This window comes from Diuraphis noxia, unplaced genomic scaffold, assembly GCF_037042655.1.
Source record: "Diuraphis noxia isolate RWA-SAM2 unplaced genomic scaffold, SU_Dnox_SAM2 contig0002, whole genome shotgun sequence".
NCBI lineage: Eukaryota > Metazoa > Arthropoda > Insecta > Hemiptera > Aphididae > Diuraphis > Diuraphis noxia.
The window spans coordinates 26640422-26660164 of NW_028301712.1; the positions used below are offsets into that span (position 1 = coordinate 26640422).

The following is a 19743-nucleotide window of genomic DNA, read 5'->3' on the forward strand; positions in this document are numbered from 1 at the left end:
GATCTGTATCCGAAGTCGGTTATACTACGGTGCAAAAAAAAAAAAAAAAAAAACGACAGTATACCCTTCTCGCTTGCATCTATAATGATTATACACAGAATATTGTATAGGTACTATACGAATACACCAACCTGAGCGAGAGAATAATAATATGACGTACAGTGGCGTTATACGGCGGTCCCTCTTCCACAGATCGTATAATTCTTCATTACCCCCTTCGGCGTCCGCCAACGCACCTAGTACCGTGTCGACATCCACAAATATTATTTAGATATACTATACCAGGGTTGAGCATATATATATATATATATATATATATGAAGGGTATACAATGCGTTAAAACTTGAACGGCGGTGCTGAAATTATCCCCACCGGCCGTGTTTACATGACCAAGCTTTTAGCTCTCACCATACGTCATCAATACCAACGACCAGCGAAGGTTAGGCCACATTCATATAATAATAATATAGTATTATTGTGACGATAGTAGTAGTGACTAATGTTATATGTATGTGTGTATACATCAGTTTCGGTAATGAAATAGTTATGATGGTATCCGGGTGTTAGCGCAGATATTAAACTATTATTATTATACTATCGTGAAAATGATGTCATGTACGATGTACATAATATCTATAGGGACAGAAGTTGTACATTTTAACAAGGCGCACAACCTATAATTAACGACAGTGTAAAGCAAACATTTATATATAATGTATATTAGCCGACTATTTCATCCGGAAAAAAATATCGAAATATGAAAACTGAAATATAACTAACCACAAATGTCAACAGATTCTTTCTCTGAAAGAATTAACCCGTTAGTTAGGAACGTATTACAGAAATATTCATAATAAAATAATATTTTTTCTTCAAATGGATAAGCGGTGCCTTAATAAGTGAAGACGATTACATCACCATTGTATACAGCCTACTCTGCGAAATTATTTAGATATAAAAAGTAACGTAACTACTCTGTCCCTAGCTACTGAATAACCTTTGATCTATATATAATAGTATGGCTAATGTATATTATTATTATTATTCAATTTTCCAATTTGCGTGCATATACGAATATAATTACTGAAACTATTTTTGATGATTTTTTCACGATTACTATAAGTACTTATTATAGTCATATACTCTAACTATTAATAAGAAATACAATAAAGTTTTTTTTTTTTTTTAAATTCGTATAAGATGGATAAATTCATTATTTTTTTAGAATGAAACAACTAAAAAATAAATACCATGTATACTTAGTTGGATTATAAATATCGTGAAATAAATAATAAAAATATAACACAGACAATTATTGTAAAGTGATGAGTTGATGAGTGTCTAAAAATTATAATGAACATTTAGATAACTTTGATTATACGAATTGGTATATTAAATTAGTAAAAATTTTTGAGCTTTAGACCAGTGATAAAAATAAAAATTATTAATCTAACCAAAAGTTAACTCGATGTAGTGAAAATCAAATTTTAAGCTAATTTACGAAAAAGGACTTTTTGTTGAATATTGCACTTTGTAATTAACCATATCCAGCCAACTGCAGAAGATGCCAAGCAAGTAAAGACCTTCAAAAATGCATCAAAAGTTTTTAGTCTAAAATCACTTAATATTTTCAGCAACTGAATTCAAAAACTGACAATTTCGTAACACTAAATATCCTACAAAGTCAACACATCACCCCGCATTAAATCTACTCAACTGTAAAATCAAATGCAAATCAAACATTCAGACCTTTGACATGCAACCTCCAGGCGGAATGTTTCACTTCATACACAGAAAAATCAATTAACTCGAAATCCCTAAATCTTACTTCTCTTGTAAGGAGGTGGTATAAGACTGCAAATTAACAAAATAATCAGTCACATCGAAGACATTGTATCTATCATCTAGTCATATAAACAAAGTCCATGTAATCTACCAGGATGAACTAAAAGTAACTACCACCAGATTACTTAATAATGAAATGATCATCTATCCGGGATGTGACCAACAGAGGATTTCCCCCTATCAGCCAATATTTATTTTTGTAATTATTCTAATACATGTTACATGATATACCTATTCAATTTTCATAATATTCTACTTCTTATATGTATGGCTTATAAAACTTTTGATTACGATGAATAATAATAACTTAAAAACTAATAAAAAAAACGAAAAATGTATATTATAAAATACAACATGTTTTAACTTATTTTTATGTAATAATCCCAAGTTGTATTATTAGACCCACGCCTGAGCTCGTCTGTGTAGCCTTACTTTTACTCGATATAGCATGTTAATTGTGTTTACGCCTTAAATTTTGATTATATTTGGTGACCTTTGTGGCTTTGTACTACAGAATTTGAATCGTACAGTTGGTTAAATATTTGTACGCGAGCGCTCATTAAACGTGAGAAGTATGCGCTGCAAACTTTACACCAAACAACTGTTATTGTAAATGCGAATCAAACGTGTGTATGTATATACAGCTTACATTATATATTTTCTATTCGAGACGAAACTTAAATTAATAGTTAAATACTCGTTTTGATATTACGTTTTCGAGAACGTTTAGTAGTGAGACGGTCGGTAGATGTGGTACACGCCTAACGGAACAAGAATATAGTTAAATATCTTGAAATTAAGTATTTCATATCATTAGGATTATTTGAAGTTGGTACCTTTTGATATCTAACAAAGCAAATTGAAATTAGTGATAACCTTAAAATTGAATAGTTTGGTATCATATTATTTTGTTATTGCTTAACTCTTATATTCGTATAAATTATATATAAAAAAAAAATCAGATATATTTATTGATAATAATTTCACATTTTAATATTTAAAAATGAGATAAAAAAAATAAAAAAAAACAAATTGTTTTTTAGTTAATTAAAAAGATAGCTCTTAGAAGTGGTAAATCATAAAAATAAACCGGTCAACCGTCTATTGTTCACATATAGTACGTTATTAATTATTCAATAGGTTTACTGTGAAACCATATCGAATATTAAATGAACTATAGGTACCTACTAAGTAAAAATAAAATCAATATTCTCGACAAATTTTTAAAATATAGCGCAATAAAACAGTGCAAGGTACATTATAATAACACGCTATTCTCGTGTAATATAATAAGAGAGATAGCACTCATTGAAAAATGGGTTTTTCAGACAAATAATCGGATCTTATAATATCAGGATTGTTTTTATTTAATATAGTTTTGCGATATTCTTTGTTGAATCTGTCTTTCAGTGAATGAGCTGAGTCAAACGATCACAACAAAAATGTATTATAAATGAAGCGCCAATTTCAAATGTATATATAAAAAATAAAATACAGTTGATCGATTACTGCAGTAATATAATTATTGTGCTGTACTACCATACGGTAGATTAGGATGTAAATAATTATATAATATAATGTTGTACCGATGAGGTGTACCTGCCTATAATACACTCCTCGGTCGTGTAGTTATTCGAAGTACCATCTTGGTATCGAACCGTCATTGAATAATTGATCGTTTTTCTCATCAAAACTATTGGGTTTGTATCGTACGTTTACGACCGCGCGTATATAAAAACGGTTAGTTTCAGTTAAGTTTATGGACGGGCAATCCGCTAACAAGAACTAACTTCTCGGAACGAACATCGAAAAGTAATGTGACCAGTGAAAGTTTAGTGAATACGTGACTTTGGTCTTTGATAATCCGTTTTAGATAAATATATTATTACGCTGCATGCACTACATATATGATATAGTTTTCACGACCCCACTCGGGTCGTAAACAAAATTGCTATTATTGACAGTAATAATTTCAACTTTCAGTGTCATTCCGAGTGCAGATGTAGTATAATGCAATATTTATTATAATATATTATGACCTGTATACCTATGGACCTCGGGAACGTGCTCGATATTAATAATGATAATATTACAAAACATCGTGCAGTGACAAGAATTCGTAGGCTAAGTGATTAGAACCAAAAAGTGCCATATAATTATTTCTCAAAATAATCACATTTTTTGAAGAGCTACAGTTACTTTAAAACTTAAAACTGTAGTAATATAATATTACACGTATATTATGTTATAAAGAATAATAATTTTTAATGTTTTTTAAACAAAAAGATAAACAGAATTCGTCTGTGTCGAGTTTTAAAATTTATTTTTTCCAAGCAAGACTTCACAGAAAATTACGATAGTGTAAAACATTTCAGTAAAGAACCAAAAAAGTTCTACGGAAAAAACCTTATGGTTGTTAATATGTATTTGTTTTTCACTCGGTTAGAACTTTTTTTGTCCTGAATTATATGTATGTTTTTACTTTTAAGTATTCAACCTAAAAATAATAAATAATGTGGCATTGGATTTTCCTTTAAATAGCTACTTATTTTACGATTTAAAAATTGTAAGCAAGTACAATGTTTTTGGTGGTAAGAAGCAAATAAATTTTTAAGTCACCAAACACCTACTCCCACCAACATAGGATGTACGTAATAAAAAATCTAAACCTCGATGTGTTGATTTTGACGGGAAGTTGACTGAAAAAATATATTGTCGTTATTATTATTATTATTTGAATTTCTTATTTTATTTATATATAATATATATACAATATAGTCAATATACAATAGTTAATAATATTGTACCATCATATCATTATTGTATGGATGTTGCAACAAATATAAGACAGTACTTTTTGGTAAATAACTAATTTATTTAATCATTTTGGCAGTACCGATAAGATTTTAATACTAATTTTTTTATAAAAGCTACCAATATAAAATTGTTATAGCTTAACAGTTACAAGTAAATATACATTAACGAATAACAAGCGAATGGTTGAGACAAAAAATAAGAAACAATTAAAATAAGAATAATAAAAAAATAAGCAAACCAGTGCTTAAAAAAAGTTTAAAAACATATTATAACTAGTAAGGCTGTTGAAAATGACTGAAATCTAAATATTAAAAACGAAAAAAAATTTTAATATTACAGTGTTAAGAACCAAAAAACGCCATTAAGACACTATAATATCATGAATAACAAATTTTTTAATTATAACTATTGATTATTTAGTTATGAATAATTTTTCGAATAATGGGTTGACGTAATTGTTTTTGAACTTTAAATAATTATAAAACATTGATAACCAAAACTATAGTAGAAATAGAAATTTCAAAAAAAATCGAACTGTCACCTATTTGGTCTGAGCCCGAAACCAAATATCCACTAAACCACCCTCGAATATTATAACTTTTATTTTTAACGAAAACTAACTGATGTCTTTAGTGAGCGTCAGTGGAGCTTCGTCTCGCAACATCAGAATTAAGTCATATTCGCATGTCAGACGATCGCACTGGTTCACCGTCGTGCTACGTGATTGTAAAGTCAACGGAACGGCTTTCGAAACACTGTGATGAGCTATAGTGTTTCTGCTATTATTTTACTAATAATATATTATTTCGGATACGGCAGTAGTACTACAGTAATAGCAAAAAAAAAAAAAAATCCACCCTAATAATATCTTCTAATGCGACGATGTTTTCTAAAATAACATTCATACTTTTATAGTTTTGTATACTTATGCCCCACGTACGAGGACCCGACGAAATTCCTTAAATGTATTATTATAATATCTTGACGATGAAATTTTGTCAAGGTTGTCGGGGATCTTTAACCGGTACATTTTGATGAGTTAATAATAATGTATACGACGTGACTGTGGAGGACAGACGCGCATTATCATAATAATAATAATATAATAACAATAAATGATTCGATACGAGAATATAATATCGCGTAGCACTGGTGATGCACGTATGTGGGTGTGCTAGTGTGTGCAGGGTTTGGGTGTGCGGATATACGCGAGACGTTTATTCCGTCTGAATATTACAACAACAACGAGACGATGACGGCGATGATAAAGATAACAATAATAATAATATACGATATTAGTCGGCGGTGGTGGCAGAGGGCAACGTTTGATTATACTGTACAGCCAAACAGTCACATACGTGACTTTGGACGCCTATAACCGCTTTAGCCGGTACCGTAATATGTGTGCGTCTATATTGTAATGAATACACACGCTCACACTTACGTTTATATAAATGTACATTTATACAATATATAACATTGTAGTCGTATAATGTATAATATTATAGGGTACTGTTGCTGGTGACTTAACTCTTTGGCCTGTAAATGACACGGTGACGGCTGCTGCTGTGGTATCCGGAGTCGTATCGAATATGTGCGCGTCCGGTCGACGACTACGTTATTATTATATTAATCTATAATGTAAGACGACTACCAAGGTCTTGTCACGTAATATTATTGTTATTATTATTATTATTATGATAACGTTTCAACCACGAACCTTATATCCTCACGCATACCATATAAGGTCTATAATATGTTCAACGACTATCGCGTATGTAAAGGTTGCAGTAGTTTTTTCTCGACTCGAACACACTCGTAAACGTAGTTGTGCCCTCAAACACGCGATTTCTATACGCGTAATAATAATAAATACATTTCAATATATTAAAATACTATCATAATATTATTGTTATTATACACGTGGGTGGCGAATGCAAACGTCCCGACAGATTTTCCTCCGTTGATTTATTCCGGGTATGTGCGTACATGTGCGCTAGACAAGCCGTTGCTGTCGACAAAGGTCCTGGAGCTAATTCACATACAGAATAATCGACATCGACCGCATTATCATATTATTTACCGGACTATTAAAATATTATTATACCTCCACTAAACGCACTATACGGTTTTGATTGGCCACGATAACTTTTGGTCTAAACATTCTTGACGCGAATATATCAGTATATTAATACAATACGTACGATTTCGTCATAGTAATATTTTATTTTGTGACGTCGTTGAATGAGAGGTGTTCTCTTTGGCGGAACAATAACTGCAACAATCCTTTTTGCACATGGTTTCTTATTAATTTCTTATAATATTATAGTAGATCAGAGTACTGATCTAATATTATCAACACAAAATAACCCCATTCGTCAAAGAATTCAATCTCCAAACTGTGTGATAAAGCAATAGGTGTCATGTTATTGTGTGTGAGTCACCAGCTGAATCTCGCCACTACCAAATAAGCGTTCTTCTGCATCCGTCGTAATATTAAAGACTGGTGAATTTTGTCTGGCAATTACAATTTCACGCGTATTTAAAATTTATAATTTTACGCCCTTTTAGCTTATCTAATTACGCTATTTCTAATTCTAAAGATTACTTAAAACGTCGTTGTCGGCACGTTAAAAACTCTTAATTTGAATAATTATATAACAATGTAATAGCAATTTAAAATTTGTATTAAAATATAATAAGATTATTGCTACAACGAGTTAGAAAGACAAAAAAAAGTAAACATTTAATGAAAACAATAAAAACTTTCAAACAATAACTTAAAACCTTAACAATATTTTTCATCAAGTCTACACCTTATAATTTATATGGTTTAGTTCTTACAAGTTACAATAACCGTATATATATATATATAGAAATCACAGCGTGAATAATTTATACAACTCAAAATAAATAACATTCGGGATTTAATTTCGAGCTTGATGAAGAAAACCCCGTTAAATTTATAGTGATCTATAAAATTAAAACTTTAAAAATGGTTAAAAACCACGAAAAATTATGTGTAAAAACTCAAGCAATATATTAAAGACTTCAACAGCATATTTCGTGGATGGGTGAAATAAGGTTAGCTATTTGAAATTTGTGAAAATCTACAAAATGTTCTCAAGAACTGATTAACCAGAAATTTCGGTAGTGGACTCATTTGTTGTAAAGATGATGAACGAACTTAGTATAATTTGGAATAAATCGCAATACGATTGAAGGTGATTCGTTAATATTTTTAATTATTAGAAACATTTTAAGATTATGCTTAAACCCAACTTACCAACTGATTCTCATCTGCCTGTAATGTAACGCAATCAAAAATAGATTGAATATTCATCAACAGCTTAACATTATCAGCAAACTTTAGTATTTTTATATGACACGATTTGGAGGGTGGATTATTTAACAACAGCGAAAAAAGAAGGAATGAAAATATTGCACCTTGAGAAACATCAAATGAAGGCTATAGTGATTTGCGATTTGACCCCATAAGGTATATTAACCCACTGTTGTCTGTTTGTAAAATAAAAGCTAATCTAGGGGAGAAAAAAGGTTCCCCAAAGCTGTAATTATTTTATATTATTAACAATACACCATAATTTTATTATGAGTATAATAAGGACAATGTGCTAATTAAACCCTACACGTTTAGTAAATTATAAACTTTAATTTAATTTACATAAAAAGTACCTATGGTGCTTACTAATTAGTAATTACTAATATTTTTTTATCGAGACTCGACAGTTTTATATACTATAGTAAGTAAATATAATTAGATTTATACAAATATATAAATTATATGTATACTTTCATAATCAGTCAATTTTTAAGAACAAATTAATGTATTTTTATAGAACTTTTGTGAACAGCATAGATAAACATAACAGGATAGTAAAATACAATAAATGATTACATCTGCAGAACCTATGCGTCATATAAACACTATATTTAACACATAATATGTATAATTGTGTGTTTTTTTTAAATAACTACCTCATTATAAATCTTAAAATTTGAATAGATAAATATTCAAAATAGATTAAGATGTTTTACAAGTATCTTTATGTGTCTATGATTAATATAATTCAATAACAATTCAAATAGCCAGTTCCAAAATATTACATTTTTTTCTTAAATTATTAACATTGTATAGTTCAAAAACATTATTTCTTATAAACTGTCAATAAATGTTAAATATTTTTAGGTTTAATATTTGAGAGTAAATTGTTCATACATTTGTTTTTAACATTTGTTTTTAGAAAAATATATTATTGCAGTTATATGATATGATAACGAGTGAACAATTATAATTTCGTATTTGTTTCAGTTACACATAATAATTCACTCGTTAAAGAATATTCAGAGTTTAAGTATCAACGCGCGGTACCTACAATTCGTTTTATCAGATGAATAAAAAAAAAAGTGTTAGCGTATAAATAACTTTATAACAAGCAGTTGTCTTTTATTTTGAGTTGATAAACTTTGTCAGTAATAAGCAGACTTTCGTGCAATCTAAAGTACTTTAACACTCAAATTACAGTCTTTAAATATGGTAATGATATACCTTGTTATAACTTATAAGTTTCGAATTTATTATTGGACGTAAATAATATGTATACAAGAGTCATTGAATGCGATAATCATAATGATATCGTAATAAATATCATTTGCTAATTAAGTCATTTTTATCGTCGAACAAAGTACTGCTCCGTTGCGGATTCAACTTGTATACGTTGCTTGCACTATAATCGTTTGTTGAACTTGCACGTCAAGGGATTGATATAATATATCAGTTGAGGCTCGGAAACCACAGATAATATTTATTTTTTTTATGCCTATAGTCTGTGTTCAGCAGAAAAACAACTCTATCCCCTTTCGTCAACCGTTGAAGGAAAAACTTTTATTTACATATATATTTATAATAATGTATGTACATATTATTACCTAAATATGATTACAATTCAAACGACGAGCGTCACGATAATATTGCATGAATCGTTATGTAGATACGTATACGGTATTTATTGACGAGATTTAATTTTGCGATTCTCTGCTTTGGCTTTTGCGTTCGTCTACAATGTGCACGGCGCACGCGCATTATAGTGGTCATCGTTTGAAAAATACACACACACACACACATGTATAGTAAAATAAATAATTGGTTGAAAACGATGACGAAGGCGGTATATACGGTATACCCATGTCAAATGTATAAATCGTATTAAAGGTCTAAAGCGGTGATATTTCGCATACATATATATTATATATATTATAATATAATGAATGGCGGTGAGGCGAATGTCACGCGGGGCGGTGGCGTGAGAGCACTGCGGGACGACGATGACGGAAGGCGGAACCGTCGCTTATTATGCGAACGTCCGTTCAAAGGCTCCATTAGTCAACGGTCGGTGTGTGTGTGTGTGTGTGTGTGTGTGTGTGTGTGTGTGTGTGTGTGTGTGTGTGTGTGTGTGTGTGTGTGTGTGTGTGTGTGTGTGTGTGTGTGTGTGTGTGTGTGTGTGTGTGTGTGTGTGTGTGTGTGTGTGTGTGTGTGTGTGTGTGTGTGGCCGTACTTATAGTACGTTAGGAGATCCGACGTATGGAAAACGAGCAGCGTTACGAGATCCGTTTTCGTTGTGAGATCCGAATGGGTGGATCTCGCAACGTTTGTACCATATATTGGTATAATATGTGTCCTTGAACGATTTCCAGCGAAAAACAACAGGATCTCGCAAAGACCTATTTTTATAAATGTTGTGTGTTCTCCCGTGTATATTTTATTATGTACAATTGTATTTTGTCTATGTTCGCGTTTCATGTAGTAGATGTTGTGAGCTCCGTAACGTTTAATGAGAACGGCAACATTGCACTGTGTGTCCATAGTGCAGTATATGCACTTTACGAGATCCCATTTAATATATTTTATAATTTGTATAGTTTAGATAATTATTTTATGTATGATCTGCGAGCAGCAGTGTCAGAGTGCAATGTTTGTCACTGCACATTCGATAACTTGCTACGCGTGACGGGCCGTGTCTATTTACGTTACGAGTATAAATAGCAACATAATAATAATCATTACTTGTTATGATTTTTCTGGAATTATTTTAGAATAATAAATAAAATAACAATAATATTATAAGTGGACATAATAGTTATACATTATTGTGCTTGTAATTTGCAATAATTTGTGTTGTGCATTTATCAGTAGTTATAAGTTATAACTTATTACTTATCATTTATATTATAGTATACCTACCTACCTATAATATATTGACAAATGTATTGTATAATATAAACTATAGTTACACTTGTTATTATGCATAGTAGAATATACTTATGTATTTATATTATAAGTACTAGCTGAACCCATGCATTTTGTAGCCCGTTGAAAATCCTACCTATTACTCAAACTATGTGTTAAATTCGTTACCTATGATTAGTATGATTATGCTACCTATGTAGCAGTATGTTTTTATACTTATAGATGATAACGGTCTTGATTCATTACGATATAGATGGACTGGTATGTTGTCGTTTCGCCTAGAATTTCGTTTAAAATGGTAATATTGATTGAATTTACATTTTAAATCATAGTTTTTGGCTGCCAATATGGCCCATGCATTGAGTCACTGACGATTACTGTAGTTATCGTTTGTGGTAGATTTGTGTCAATTAACTCATTGGTCGTCGATTGGAAACAAATAATAAAAAAAGCGGGTAAGTGGATGTCGCTCTGCTGTACATTAGGGGGTGGGATGAACCTCTGACTAGGGTAGGTTAAATTTGAAAGCAATGATAGGTATCATTGTATACGAAAAGCGAATCTGAACGGAGATGATTTGTCAGTGTAGGATATATTATATTTAAATATTGTCATATACTTATTCTATTTTGAAACAAATATTTTATTTTGAAATTAAGACGCATTTTGCATAAGGCATGGTTAATCAATAAATTAGTGTAGTTATCATGTAGTTATCATAATTCATAATACCTTATATTATCATAGATATACGAAAACCTGATTTGAGGATAAATCGTTATTGTTACGCGATTTCATAAAAATTTAAAACTCAAACGCTCAAAACATTTTTCCTATAATGACGCTTCAAATTTTCTGTATAGCTATTTGAAGCAAAACTTATGGAAAACTTAGTGTTGAATTTTTTAACCTTAGATATAAATACAAACAATTTTTTGAATTTTGAACTACAAAATAATTTGCAAATATTCATGGTTTTGACGAATTTTTGTCAATATTTGAACTTCAAACGCTTATAAAAAAAAGTTGTGCCTTAGTATTCTTATAATTTTTTAATCACTATAAGAATAACTTATAAGGAATTTCGTATTAAATTTTCAAGTATTTTGATAAGGCCGAAAAAATTTTATTGACACTTCAAAAAAAAATTTTCAGAAAAATTGAAAATTTCAGTTGTCTATAAATATCTAAAAAAAAGTCAAAATATTTCGAAAATTAAATCATGTCAAGAAAATTCCAATCTAAATAACTGGTAAAATTTTCAATTATCTACGACTTATACTTTTTGAATAATATTAAATATTTAAAATCTTTTCAGGATAAATCGTTATCGTTACGCTATTTCGTAAAAATTTAAAATTCAAACGCACCTCAAATTTTTCCTATAATGACGCTTCGAGATTTCTCTATAGCTACTTGAAAGAAAACTTACGGAAAACTTAGTGTTGTATTTTTAATACTTAGTTATAAACACAAAAAAGCGGGTAAGTCGTGTATGTCGCTCTGCTGTACAGTAGGTTACAAGTGGGTTACTGTAATGGATGGAATTAAATTTGAATCAATGATATTATATCATTGTATACAAAAAACGATTCTGAGCAAAGACGGTTTATCTGTCTAGGATATATTATAGATTATTAAAAATTTTCAAATCTTAGATTTAAAAAGAAAAATCTTTATGAATTTCTAGTTTAAAATAATTTGCGAATTTTCGTGATTTTTACATAATATGTTGTAAAAATTCAAACTTTGAATGCTTATAAAAAAAAATTGTGACTATGTATTTCTTTTATTTTTCAACTTCTATTGTAAAAATATGTTAGGAGCCTTGTATTAAATTTTCAAATCTTAGAATTAAAAAGAAAAACTTTTATGAATTTCTATCTAAGATAATTTGAACATTGCCGTAATTTTTACGTATTTAGTCAAAATTTGAACTTTAAATGCTTATAAAAAAAATCGTGCCTACGAATTTTTAATATTTTTTAACTTCTATTGTTACAATGTGTTAGAAGCCTTGTATTAAATTTTCAAGCTTTTCTACCAAACAAATAAATTTTTATCGATATTTATAGAAAAAAAAACTAAAAAAGTTGAAAAATTAAAATGTCAGTAAACAGTTCAAAACAAATCTAAATATTTTGAAATTTTATCAAATATATAAAACGCCTAGATAAACATTCAGTCAAAATTTCAAGTATCTGCGGTAATTTGTTTTAGAGTTACACCAAAATAAGGAAATCGCTAAAAGTGAAAATCCAATGTTGTAAAAATTTAAATTTCAAATGCTCATAAAAATTTAATTTGAATTTCCGGTGGAATTTTTATTTGTGATAAAGATTGAAAAACTTGTAAGGAATCTTGTATTAAATTTTTAAATCTTAGATTTAAAAAGAAAATTTTTTATGAATTTCTACCTTAAAATAATTTGTGAATTTTCGTGATTTTTACGTATTTTGTCAAAATTCAAACTTTGAATGCTTATAAAAAAAAATGTGACTATGAATTTCTTTTATTTTTCAACTGCTATTGTAACAATATGTTAAGAGCCTTGTATTAAATTTTCAAGCTTTTCTGCGTAACAAATAAATTTTAATCGATATTAATTTAAAAAAAACTAATAATGATCGAAAATTTGAAATGCCTATGAATAGTTCAACTTTAGTCGAAATTTTTTGAAAATTGCATGGTGGATAGAATATACTTATATAAACATTAGGTGAAAATTTCATGTATCTATGGTCATTTGTTTTAAAGTTACATCAAAAACCAAAATCGATTTTGTCGAAAACTGGTTTTGCGTAAAAATTCCCGTTTTTCTGTCACTTTTTTTTGTATTTCTCGATTTTTTTCATAACTGTTGGAAAATGTTTACTTTTGACCTCTATAATGCACCAAGGATATTCACTTTTCCTTCGGAAACCACCCCCAAACTTTGAAATTGAAGTATTATTTCGATTAGTTATGCTGTAAATAATAATAACAAATTCAGGGATATTAATTACCTAATAATTACTTTTGCACTAATTATTATTATTATTGAAACCAATAGCAACTAATTGTGATTACAGTAACTAAAAGCAGTTGTCTATAAACAAAAATGTTCATCGTAAATTTCAAAATTTCCGTTGGAGCACCTCCAGGCGTTGGACCTACCACTTTTTAACTTAGCGTATCTTCTGCCCATAGGTCTAATCATTGATTATAAATACATAAATATTTATAATCAATGGTCTAATATATCTCTGTACCAAATGTTATCACAATCGGTCCAGCCGTTTAGGAATGCATAAAAGACAGATGGACAGAAATCCATTTTTATATTTATTGAAGAAGATAATTTACTACTTACTACTTATAAGGCTTCTCTGTATAAACTATTATTTGTCAATTAGAATTGATAATATAGATATTATTTCTATCAGTTCTACGAATTTTTAGTTATGCTCATTATTATTTTATTTTTTAATACATATTTTCATTTTTATTATCTGATCGTTTACTATTTAGGTATCGAAATATTTTTTAGTAGAAGATTTTAACATATGCATTGTATTATATATCAAATGGTACAAGCCGACTATATTTTTTTTATTAAGTTTAAAAGGATACTGTTTCCTAGAACTATACTCATCCCTCTATCCTAAGAAAAAGAAATCATAACTAATTACGCTACCTACTTGAGACTTGATACTGTATTTGTTCATTATTGAACTTTTAATTGTTTTAACTTGTATTACCTACATAGTAACATGGAAAATTAAACTAACATGGAACATATAACGATACACAGCTTAAACTATAAAATATGCGCAGCATAAATCGTAACAAAAAGTTAAGATTTGATATATGTAGTGGTACAGAAATTATATTATGTGCGAATTTACGTATTTTACCCTGTTCCATAATAATCTCTACAAAAATTATTATTTTTTTAAGAAAATATGAATAGTACAACTAAATTTAAAATATTATATTTAAGATACTAAAAAAAAAAAAAAATAATGTAATCAATGTAACGTTTACGACTACTGGCCATTGTCGCCGATGTCTTTTGATCAATAAAAAAAAAAAGCGGGTAAGTCGTGGATGTTGCTCTGCTGTACAGTAGGTTACAAGTGGGTTATTGTAATGGATGGAATTAAATTTTAATCCAATGATATTATATCATTGTATACGAAAAACGATTCTGAGCGAAGACAGTTTATCTGCCTAGGATATATTAGGATATATTATAGATTATTAATAATTTTCAAATCTTAGATTTAAAAAGAAAATATTTTATGAATTTCTAGCTTAAAATAATTTGCGAATTTTCGTGATTTTTACGTATGTTGTCAAAATTAAAATTTGAATGCTTGTAAAAAAAATGTTGACTATGCATTTCTTTTATTTTTCAACTGCTATTGTAAGAATATGTTAAGATCCTTGTATTAAATTTTCAAGCATTTCTACCTAACAAATAAATTTTTATCGATATTAATTTTAAAAAAAACTAATAATGATCGAAAATTGCAAATACCCATGAATAGTTCAACTTAAGTTGAAAAGTAATAAACCGACAGTAATTATACCTATTTGTATTGTTTTTAATTTTTTACTAATTATTTTAAAGAGAAACAAAAATATTATAAAAAGTGTTTTTTATATTATTTTTATTTTTATGTTTAAAGCTATTTTTTGTTTTTTGTTTTACTGAATATATTGTTAATAAAACGATATACATTATTAATTATATAATTATTTAATACATTATACAATTAATAATATTAATACATTATTAATTGTTAAATTATCATGATACAAAAATAAACATAAAAATCTGTCAATTGTAATTTTAGCCAGCAGTTCACTCCTCAGATAAAAAATCAATTACACTCATTTATTTAACTAATATCAATCAACTTATTTTATGACTTTTTATGTATAAGTATAAATTGCAATATTAATTAATATGTAAGTCCCTAATATATCATTATTTTATCTTATCTTATTTTCGTTTGAATATTACCTAAAGTTCTTATAAAATATATTAAATTAAACAAGAAAACGCTTAAATACATTAAAAATAAAAATTCTTAATTTATTTATTAATATAAAGAATCATATTTATCTTAGCTGAGAAATGAATTTGAAGGTAAGTAGTTTTATACTGAAGTGTTAGATAGGTATGTTCCAACACTAAAAATCACGAAAGGTCAAAATAGTTATATGTCGTACGTCGCATTACTACATGATGTAGTAAATTGCTTTAAATTGTTATCTCGATATTAAACCTAAAAGACGTTATCAAAGATTGAGCTATAAGAGCAAATTACAGTACAGGTAAGTAGAAAATAATATTTCTGTCAATACGGTCACGGAAAACCGATTCAACGTTATTGTTACGGCGACGATCGGTGGCCGTGGATTCGGCTTAGAACAGTTAAAACAGTACATAGGTCAGGGTACTAGTACCGTATACAAGTATGAATTCATAAGACGGCAACATTGCATGGATCTCATAAAGTTGATACTTTAAAATAATATACAATTTAGGATCTCGTATGGTGGTGTAGATATAGTGACTAAGCTTAATACACACTGGATCTCACAACGTCTACTATACTATAATTTTAACACGAGTATGTTGGTGTATATAATGAGTATATTATATCCAAATATATTTTTAAAATTTTATATTCTGATCCCGTTTAAAAATACTTATTTAAAGTCATGGATCTCACAACGTCGACTTTTCCAAGTGGATCTCGTAGAGTATTATAAGCCCGTATGTGTGTGTGTGTGTGTGTGTGTGTGTGTGTGTGTGTGTGTGTGTGTGTGTGTGTGTGTGTGTGTGTGTGTGTGTGTGTGTGTGTGTGTGTGTGTGTGTGTGTGTGTGTGTGTGTGTGTGTGTGTGTGTGTGTGTGTGTGTGTGTGTGTGTGTGTGTGTGTGTGTGTGTGTGTGTGTGTGTGTGTGTGTGTGTGTGTGTGTGTGTGTGTGTGTGTGTGTGTGTGTGTGTGTGTGTGTGTGTGTGTGTTTATGTATGTATCTATATATATATGATATATATAATCGGTGTGTACGCTGCACAGATGTAGTGAAAACGTTTATACGAATATTATTCACTATATCGTCACAAATACTCCGTATTATGAGGAGACGGCCTTTGACAAAACCTTTTATACCCCCTCCCTCCGAGTTCATGTGTGCCAGCACCGCCACACCGCTTACGACGCCATTCCACTCTTCATTCGACGTTTGGTTTCCTGCAGCACCGCAGACGTTGACAAGAACACTATAACGGTACTATACGATACTATACGGTTGCTCCCGCAGGTATAAAGTATTATGTATAATATAGTAAAGACCCTAATATACGTGTATATGCTGCATATAAGTTGCACACAGTATCTTTTTATATACCATATAAAGAAACGGTGTTAGCTCAACAAAAAGAGTTGGTATAGGTATATGATTTGTGACACGGTGGAGAAACACGCTCGATCTTTATAGAAAAGATGCGGAGAACGTGATTTTGTGCGAAAGCATTAAAAAATTACCTCGTTAAAAGTATATAATAAACCAGCGGCGACACCGGGCAGCATTTTCGACTGCTAGCAGTAGAATTTCGTATTATTTTTTTACGTCGTCGAAAATACTATACTTCGTAAAAAAAAAATATATATATCATTTGAACTTTTTTCGATTTTCTCGCATAGTTCCGCTGACCTCCAACTCCAAGCTAAAATCAAGACTTTGACGTAATCAGTATTGTCGTCGATTTCCTCCGCACAAGCGAATCAAACGTTTTACTATAATGCTATGTAGTGCTTAACACATAGTAGTAGTTCTTAGCTGAGATCAGAGAACTATATCGAGAACGGCTCTCTATAAAACTTTTCAATTCAAACATATTATATTGAACACTCCGTGATGTTGATGATGACGGCGATGACGGTGATGATAATAGCAGCATTGTTTGTAATACGTGCATTTCCGGACAATAGGAGGAAATTACGTTAAGGTAACACGGCTGTGCGTCATATGGGTTAATGCTATGTTATATAGATATGGCTTACCTGTAAACAGGGTTATAGCCTTGTAGGTAGCGGATATATAGCATACGAGTATTGATCATCAAGAAGCGACTATATAAAGGGATTACACGCCCGGAGTAGAAGTTATTACTATAATAATGCGTGACGTGATTCGAGGTAAAGACAATATCACGGAGTATGTTATAATATTATTTAAAATATAATAATGTACCGATTTATATTTTATCTACAGTGTTGATTATTAATAACCAGTTAGTATAGGTAATGCTGATGAGTCGTTTTAGAATTTTATAACCTGTTGGTATTCATTCGCTATCAGTCCCAGATCCCCAAAAATGGGGGAGGGACTCATTTTTTTCGAAAAAACTTTGTATGTATATTTAAATGTAATAATTTAGTGCATAAAGAATTATGAATACCATAATGGATATGACTTGATAGGTAACAGTATTGAAATTTTGATTTAAAAATATTTAAAAATTTTGGATTTTAAGACGTTTAAATTATTTATTGCATAAATAATTACATAATTATATTATACTACATTGCCAAAGGGGGATGACTACAGCCCCTGGATGGTCGTCTGTTTGCTATAGTAATATCTAACAACGTGCCATGTAATAATATAATACCGAGCAGCCATGATTTTTATTTATAAACAGCTTTTTATAATGTGATAAGAATATAAAATTTCACAAATTTTTAGAGTTATTACTTATTCGTAGTACTTATGTAGATACGTATAGCTAACTAGCGTATAATCTTACTGTTAATAATTCCACTTCACACATTGTTTATGATTATAATTATATTTAAATGTAATTGTAACACGAGAAGACCAAAAAGATTTCTATCACTATTACGCCAAAAAATTTCGTTTCTATAACTTGACATTGATGTATCGAAGTCAACAAGATGTTCGCGCATTTTCATTTAACTGAAAAATAGTAATGGATATAACAGCAATACGTCCTTTGGATTTTATACGGACGCAGTGAAACTATACACACGCGTGGTACAAGAACATTTATATATTCCGAAACATATACATTTTGAAACAATCAACCATAATAGTGTATAATTTATGTTGTGTATGTGTGTGTGTCTATTATAGTAACAATAATATCGTTAGGGTCCCAACTATTTTTTAATATATTGTTTTGGGAGAAACCTAACCTTAACCACGGTGCGTACGGCAGGCAGTATACATATATAAAATACCCTTAGGGGGTGAAGTTAATGTAATGAGTACTCAATCTTCTTTTTGACATAATCACCAAATATTTAAACCCTTTTGGGATTAACGTCATACTTTATACTTGTAATAGAAAATAAATGTACTTACGTTCCCACGGACACCCATAGATCTCCACACGCATGCACACGGTTCTAGGATGTGTGCTAAAGGGCACGAAACGTATTCTACTCGCCACGAATGGTAGTTCCAATTCTTGATTGACTGACAAATAAGTATTTACATTGCCTGGTAATACCTAGAATAACATTTTAAAAATTTATATAAATTCAAAATTTTCTAAAATAAATAATTGATATGTATTGGTGTACTGCTATAGAAACATATTTTGAATGATCAATCAGTGCACGAATTTTGGTTATCGATATTATTAATTAATGAATGTTAATAGATATTTACCATTTTAAGTTTATTATCTGAAATTATTTCAGCTTCGTTAAGTTTATACATTAGCTTGCATCGCGGCAGTGTAACATAATAATTTTAGTCATTAAAAATGAAATGAATAATATAATAT

The 19743-nt window shown here is 29.7% G+C and overlaps 1 protein-coding gene across 4 annotated transcripts in view; it reads right to left on the reverse strand.

Annotated features, from left to right (window-relative positions):
* LOC107165518 (discoidin domain-containing receptor 2-like) overlaps positions 1–19743 on the reverse strand; it is a 255393-nt gene that overhangs the window by 37569 nt on the left and 198081 nt on the right. For all 4 annotated transcript variants that reach the window (XM_089219518.1, XM_089219519.1, XM_089219516.1 and 1 more), the window contains one exon: positions 19317–19464. In XM_089219518.1, the coding sequence (XP_089075644.1) occupies positions 19317–19464 (148 nt within the window). The remainder of the gene's footprint in view (positions 1–19316; positions 19465–19743) is intronic.